The 8,235-nt window shown below is 32.0% G+C and overlaps 1 protein-coding gene across 2 annotated transcripts in view; it reads right to left on the reverse strand.

Annotated features, from left to right (window-relative positions):
- Nucleotides 1-8,218, reverse strand: part of Y92H12A.5 (tRNA (32-2'-O)-methyltransferase regulator THADA) — a 23,987-nt gene extending 15,769 nt beyond the window's left edge. The window contains exons 1-3 of one of the 2 annotated variants that reach the window (NM_001306497.3): nucleotides 8,005-8,212; nucleotides 5,025-5,814; nucleotides 681-1,143 (exon numbers count right to left, since the gene is read on the reverse strand). In NM_001306497.3, the coding sequence (NP_001293426.1) occupies nucleotides 681-1,143; nucleotides 5,025-5,814; nucleotides 8,005-8,210 (1,459 nt within the window). In that variant the 5' untranslated portion in view covers nucleotides 8,211-8,212. Of the gene's footprint in view, nucleotides 1-680; nucleotides 1,144-5,024; nucleotides 5,815-8,004 lie in introns of both variants that reach the window. The other variant, NM_058460.5, reaches the window with a different exon arrangement.
- Nucleotides 8,219-8,235: the final 17 nt, after the last annotated feature.

The following is an 8,235-nucleotide window of genomic DNA, read 5'->3' on the forward strand; positions in this document are numbered from 1 at the left end:
GTTTTTTCGCAATTTTTGCCTAATTTTCCGCGACTTTTCAGTCATTTTTCCGCGAATTTTTCCCATTTTCCACCAAATTGACCTTCATAAAAATGCGCTGCTTCGTCGCAAAATCACTGGACCCAATCGACATTCGAAACGCGTTCATTAGCACATTTTCCACTTGTCTCACATTTTTTTTCGGTGTTTTCAGACAATTTTGAGTCTAATAACGCAATACAAAAAAATTCGACTACACCACTCTTAAAGAATTACTGTAGTTTTCGATTTTTAAATTAAAAAAATATTGAAAAACTTATTGAAAAATCGAAAAATTCTAAATTTTACAGAAATATTTTTTTTTTTTCTGTAAAACATTTTCTAAAATCATAATTTTTCAACTTTTTTCTATTTTTGTTTTCTGAATATTAGAAAAAAAAAAGAAATTTTAAAAAAATCCAAAGTATTTTATATTTGAATTTTTAAATAAAAAATTTCGAGAATTAAGCCCAAACAATTTTTTTGTTGTATCTGAAATCACATTTTTCTCATTAAAATCAAATATTTTTTGCATATTTTTCTTCCGATTTCTCGATAAAGTTTTCCAGTTTTCAAGGTTTTTTTTTTCAATTTTTATTAGAAAAATCTACCCCATTTTTCAAGTTTTGTTTTGTGATTATTTCAATTTTTCACAACCTTACATTTTCCATCAACGATGAAATTTTCTCGGCTAAAAAGCACATCAATTTGCATTAATCCCATAATACGTCGATAATAGTTCCCTTTAGTAGAAAGTGATCCAAATGCGAGCTTCGCCATCCATTTGGCCAAGCAAATGTATGATTCAGGAATCGGATGAAGATTATTATCACCGCCAAGTCGCCATTTCGAAAGTCCTCGACTATCGAAACTCGACGAGTCTGGACTACAAGAATCCGAGTCTTTATCCGTAGTCTTTGGTTTGGCTTTTAGATGAATTTCAGCAGAAGCTCCAAGCCTCTGACACAGGTATTTGTAAGCGGCGATGAGCTCCTGACGAGCACTTGGTGCTTGAAGTGTCATATTTGATGCTAGGAACGTCTTGATGTATTCTATATCATTTTCATTGAAGGCGATCGTTTTTCGCGGATTTTCTACGACCAATTTGAATGCGGCAAGGCGGACCTGAAATTCGAAGGGAAATTCAATTTTTTTTTTTAAATTTCTAAACAAAACTTCTTTTTTTTTCAAGAGAAAATCGCCAAAAATCTTAGAAAAATTAAATTAAAACATCATAAAACCAAAAAAAACTAATTCGAAAATTTTAACACTCTTCACAGCTTAAAAAAATTTGTTCAAATATGAAAACTACCAAAATTAGCTGGAAAAATCGTCTAGAATTCCTGATTTTTGGTGATGTTCTCTAGAAAAAACTTTTTTTTAAAGAAGGTGTAGTCAAATGTTTTTTTATTGATTTATAAGACTCAAAATTGTCTGAAAACACCGAATTTCATAATGAAACTTCTTGAATACTTCAACTTCTCAAAAAAAAAATTATGACGGCTCAAAAAATGGCCTAAAATTAGTTAAAATTTGAAATTTTACCGACTTGTCAAGCGGCTGGAAACTTTTTTTTTTGAAATCACCGTCAAATTTTTGAGTATACAATTTAATTATCTTGGGTTTTCAACTCGATTTAGGTATTTCTAAAGTCGATGGACGAAGTGATTTTTAATTTTTTCAAACCAAATCTCTTCGTCCATCGACTTTAGAAATACCTAAATCGAGTTGAAAACCCAAGATAATTAAATTGTATACTCAAAATTTGACGGTTATTTCAAAAAAAAAAAATAGTTTCCAGCCGCTTGACAAGTCGGCAAAATTTCAAATTTTAACTAATTTTAGGCCATTTTTTGAGCCGTTTATAACTTTTTTTTGAGAAGTTGAAGTATTCAAGAAGTTTCATTATGAAATTCGGTGTTTTCAGACAATTTTGAGTCTAATAAAGCAATTAAAAAATTCGACTACACCGCCTTTTCAATTTTTAGAAATAAAAAAAAAGTGTTTTTATAGAAAAATATTAAAAAATCAGAAGATTTTTTTTTAATTTTTATATGTCTAAAATTTTTTTTTTTCAATGAAAACAAAAATTATATGAAATTTCCGAACATTTTTAATAAATGCTAAATATTTATCGATTTTTTTAAACTTTAATTTTTTAAAGGTTTTTTTCTAAATTTCCAAGCTTTTTCGCAGAGAATTTCACAAAAAAATTTAGAAAAATCTGCATTTTGCAAATGCAACGAAAAAATAGTTTCCAGCTGCTTGACAAGTCGGTAAAATTTCAAATTTTAACTAATTTTTGGCCATTTTTTGAGCCGTCATAACTTTTTGTTTGAGAAGTTTTCAAGAAGTTTCATTATGAAATTCGGTGTTTTCAGACAATTTTCGGAGGCAAATACACTCAAAATAATAAAACTGCGTTGCGTGTACGACCAAATAGGCCCCGCCTTTTAATCGTCCACTCACGGGAAAAAGGCAAAAATAGGGGAGGGGGGGACAGCTCGCCACGCCAACAGTGAGAAAAATAGTGTGGTGCGCGGACCTCGAATGATGTCGGCGGCTGATATTGGCTACACCAGCCGCTTTTTGCCTTTTCCCCGTGAGTGAACGAGAAAAAGGCGGGGCCTATTTTGGCGTACACGCAACGCAGTTTTATTATTTTGAGTGTAAAGCAATAAAAAAATTCGACTACACCACCTTTAAATAAAAGTTTTTTTCTAGAGAACATCACTAAAAATCAGGAATTCTAGACGATTTTTCCAGCTAATTTTGGTAGCTGTGAGCTTTTTTTAATGAAACGTTTTTTAAACGAATTTTTTTTTAAAGTTGCTTAAAATATATATGAATACATTTTTTCGTTTTTTTTTTTGAAATAGGATTTTTAACGAGATTTTTAGCGGTAATAGACAAATTATTTTAACTTTTTTTCTCCGGTTTTTGTTAGAATTCCGGAGGAGAACTCTTAAAAATGGTAAATTTTTACGAATTTCAAAAACAAAATAGGAAAAAGTTGAAGATTCGAAGTTCGAATTTTTATGGGGTTATTCATGTGATGTTGAGAAATGCAAAAATGTATTTTTATACATTTCCCCCAAATTCATGTGTGTAGAAAAATGTCGAAAAATGCATGCGTTTTTCAAAAAAAAAAATTTCTACACACATGAATAGGGGAAAAATGTATAAAAATACATTTTTGCATTTCTCAACATCACATGAATAACCCCATAAAAATTCGAACTTCGAATCTTCAACTTTTTCCTATTTTGTTTTTGAAATTCGTAAAAATTTACCATTTTTAAGAGTTCTCCTCCGGAATTCTAACAAAAACCGGAGAAAAAAAGTTAAAATAATTTGTCTATTACCGCTAAAAATCTCGTTAAAAATCCTATTTAAAAAAAACGAAAAAAATGTATTCATATATATTTTAATCAACTTTTTTAAAAATATTCTTTTAAAAAAACGTTTCATTAAAAAAATTTTCGGTTTACATGTGAAGCAAAACTCATGTGTGTAGAAATTTTTTTTTGTTGAAAAACGCATGCATTTTTCGACATTTTTCTACACACATGAATTTGGGGGAAAATGTATAAAAATATATTCTTGCATTTTTCGTCATCACATGAATAACTTCATTAAATTTGAACTTTCAACTTTAAAAATGTTGAACATCTTAACGATTTTTACAATTCGAACAATTTTCTACCTCCGATTCGACATGAACAATAGCTTCTCCCATCGTTTTTGGAATTTTTGGAATTAATCACTTTTCTATTTTTTTTTCTTTAATTTATTTTTTTCTTCCTAATTTTGAGATACTAATTTTTTAAATTAAACATCGGAATTTTTGGAAAAATTTAAAAAATATGCGATTTTTGCGTTATTAATACGGTGCCCGGTCTCGACACGACAAATTTTTAAAATAAATGTGATAAGGTGTGCGCCTTTAAAGAGTACTGTAATTCCAAGTTATTGCTGCTGTGGGATGTGTTTTGTCGATGCCATAATTGTTTCAAATAATAAACTATAAAAAATCGACAACATTTTTTAAAAAAGCAGCAACTCAAAATTTGAGGGTACAGTACTATTTAAAGACGCACACCTTTGAGCAAACAATTTGTCGTGTCGGGACCGCAAAATTTCGCATATTTGCAATAACAATATATTTTTCTAAAATTTCGAAATTATCTTTTCTAAAGTTAGTCAGAGTGTCTCATTTCGTCTTCATCTACGCTGATCTACAAAAAATGCGGGAGAAGAGACGTAGAGTTCTCAACTGATTTCACATGATTAACAACGTGCTGACGTCACATTTTTTTGGGCAAAAAATTCCCGAATTTTTTGTAGATCAAACCGTGATGTGTCCCATCACGGCTTAAGGACTAACGGTTCGGACGATTTTGAACGTATAGACCCAAAATGAGCTCAAATGAACGAATTTCGTAATGAAACTGCTCGAAAATTTTTTATGGCGGTTCAAAATCTTGAAAAAATTATAACGATCTTAGCTAAAATCACGATTTTTCCCATTTTTCCGTGTCACATCTGTTCGAAGTTGGCTTTTTTGAAATTATCGTCCTTTATTGCATATATTGGTAGCTTATCTCATTTAATTTCGTCGATTAAGATACATTTAAAGCCGAATTGGTAACCAAAAATCATCGAAATTGGTTACCTTTCGGCTTTAAATGTTATTTAATCGACGAAATTAAATGAGATAAACTACCAATATATGCAATGAAAAACGATAATTCCAAAAAAGCCAACTTCGAACAGATGTATCACGGAAAAATGGGAAAAAATCGTGATTTTAGCTAAGATCGTTCCAATTTTTTCAAAATTTTTAACCACCATAAAAAATGTTTGAAACATTTTTGAGCAGTTTCATTACGAAATTCGTTCATTTGAGCTCATTTTGGGTCTATACGTTCAAAATCGTCCGAACCGTTAGTCCTCCTTTAAGAACAAAACTAGGAAAATGTTTCAAAATGTTCAAAATTTTCTACCTCCGATTCGACATGAACAATAGCTTCACCCATCGTCGCCTCACTAATACACTGTGTCCAATTCGAAAAGTCCACAAGACACTGCATTCCATTATCATCTTTAACCTTTTTTCTCGGCCACGTCGTATTCACCAATGCATGCACAATCTCGAGCTGTGACTGTAGATCACTTGGCGGATCCTGAGAGTTCAACTGAATCAGCAACTGATTCAGAAACTTCACAGCTGTATCCGATTCTTGGGGCTTTTGCTGCTTCTGCTGCTGCTGCTGCTTTTCCTTATTACTCCCCGGCAGATGATACTTCTGAAGCATCGGAACAAGTCGACTTTTGATGAGTTTCGCGTCAGTAGAGGTCAGGAGAAGCTCACAATGAAGATCCCAAAGCTCATCTCGATCAAAGATATTATCTACTATAAGCTGACAGATGACACTGGAGAATGAAGGATTCGAGAGAAGCGGGTAGGTTCTACGGAAGAAGTCTTCGCCGAGGTTAAGCCGAAGTGTCGGGCACTGGGAAACCAGGTGGTAGATGCATTTGAAGCGGGCTTTGCATGACGACGTAGGTTCTAGAAGCCATTGTGTGATCTCGTTGATCCGATCACAGTTCGCATGACTATCGGTTTCAGGGCGTTCCAGACAATCTAGGCATTGTCTCAGATGAATATCCAGTAGAGATGCGAATGTTTCGATAGCGTTATAGCATACGCAGTCGGCTGTGTAATCCCATACTCGGCGGATGTGAAGGATGATTTTGTTCCAGAAGTGGTCCGGTAGAGGTTTATGCGCGTTTCTGGAAATGGACAAATTTTAATTTTAATTTTTCAGATTTTTTTGATTGCTTTATTATACTCAAAATTGACTGAAAACGCCGAATTTTCATAATGAAACTTCTTGAAAGCTTTAACTTCTCAAAAAAAAAGTTATGACGGCTCAAAAAATGGTCTTGTAAAGTTAGTTAAAATTTGAAATTTGACCGACTTGTCAAGCGGCTGAAAACTAACTTTTTTGAAATCACCGTCAAAATTTGAGTATACAATTTAATGCGTTTTCAACTGGATTTAGGTATTTTAAAGTGGATAAACGGCGAGATTTGGTTAAAAAATTTAAAAAATCTCGCCGTTTATCCACTTTGAAATACCTAAATCGAGTTGAAAACGCATTAAATTGTATACTCAACATTTGACAGTGATTTCAAAAAAGTTAGTTTCCAGCCGCTTGACAAGTCGGTCAAATTTCAAATTTTAACTAACTTTACAAGACCATTTTTTGAGCCGTCATAACTTTTTTTTTTGAGAAGTTAAAGCTTTCAAGAAGTTTCATTATGAAAATTCGGCGTTTTCAGTCAATTTTGAGTCTAATAACGCAATACAAAAAAAATACGACTACACCACCTTAAAAATGCGCAAACTGCTCAGTAAACCCGTTCAGAATATACCCAGATTTAAACCAAATTAAAACCGTACAGGCCTATATTGGTGGATTTATCTGCACAAATTCAGTTTGCATCTACTCAAACACTGCAATCTATGCAAATTAAGTTTGGATCTAGACAATCTTGGTTTACATCTGCCCAAAATTAGATTTTTTCATAATATAGGCTTGTACGGTTTTAATTTGGGTTTAAATCTGGGTATATTCTGAACGGGTTTACTGAGTGACTCTAAACCACAAAAGAAAATTTTCGATTTTCCTTTAAAAAAATTGAAAAAGCTTTAAAAAACATTATTTTTTGTTGCAGAATTTTTTACAAAGGCGTTTTAAAATTTCTCTGAACATAGTGTACTATAAATCGATTTTTTTTTTCGAAAAATCGGACATTTTTTGGATTTTTTGAAATCGAAAAAGTCAGTTTTATTGAATTTCGAGTTCAAAACTTGAAAATTCATAAAATAAATTAAAGGTGGACCACGCTGAGTGGGGAAATTGCTTTAAAACATGCCTATGGTACCACAATGACCAAATATCATGATAAAAAAATTCAAAAAATTTTTACTAAATTTTATATGTTTTTTTGAAAATTGGAAAAATCTCAGTTTTCCCCTAATTCTTTTTTGAACTTCCGCCAATTGGATTCGTTCGGTGGAGTGCATTTGCATTATTTTTATTTATTTATTTTATTTATTCTCATTATTTCACTAATTTTCTTTATTATTTCTGTATTTTTATCGGAAAGAAAAGTAAAAAAGCAAGATAAATGCGGAATGTGTTTGTTAAAAAGTAACTGAAAATGCGTAAAACTGTGACATATGATAATTTTCACACACAGTTTTACGCATTTTCAAGAGACTTTTTAACAAACATTCCGCATTTATCTTGCTTTTTCAATTCTCTTTCCGATAAAAATACAGAAATAATAAAGAAAATCAGTAAAATAATGAGAAAAAATATAATAAATTAATAAAAATAATGCAAATGCGCTCCACCGAACCAATCCAATTGGCGGAAATTCAAATAGGAATTAGGGGGGAAAACTGAGATTTTTTCAATTTTCAAAAAATCATATTAAATTTAGAATAATTTTTTTTAAATTTTTTTTACTATGATATTTGGTCATTGTGGTACCATAGGCATGTTTTAAAGCAATTTCCTCACTGGGCGAACTCCATCTTTAAATTATATTTAAATTTTAAAAACTGGTTTTTGTCCTGTGAAAAATGGAAAAATTAGGAAAACGAAGCTTTTTTTCGATTTTTTGAGCAAATTTTTACGAAGAAAAATGAATTTACATGATTTTTGCCCAAAAATTCGTCCTTTTGCAAAAAAAAGGAATTTCTGTTGAATTTTTTAATAAATTTTTTTTTTCTGAAAAACTCCGATTAATGTACGGGTTTTCGCAGTTTTTATTTTATTTTTGGCGAACATTTTAGAAATTATCGATTTTTGATCGAAAAATCGAGGTCCAGAGCAATTTTTACATGAGAAATTCGATTTTCAACGTCTCCAGCGTCCTTTTAAACCCCGAAACCGGCAAAATCCTCACTGAACAATGATAAGAATCCGCTTGAGGGTGGTGGCGGCGAAGATGACGGTGTCACTGTCATTCAGATATTTTTCGGAGGCGTCCAACGTTCGCTCGAGCTCTTTCCAGATCTTTGGCGAGTCGCCGTCAAACAGCTCCGTCAAGTTGACCCGCGTATGGAGATAGTCCAGGTCCTGAATGGCTTTTCCAGCCACACGAACGGGCATCTCTGAAATTTTGCGAGGTTTTTGG

This window comes from Caenorhabditis elegans, chromosome I (genome assembly GCF_000002985.6).
Source record: "Caenorhabditis elegans chromosome I".
Classification (NCBI taxonomy): Eukaryota; Metazoa; Nematoda; class Chromadorea; order Rhabditida; family Rhabditidae; genus Caenorhabditis; species Caenorhabditis elegans.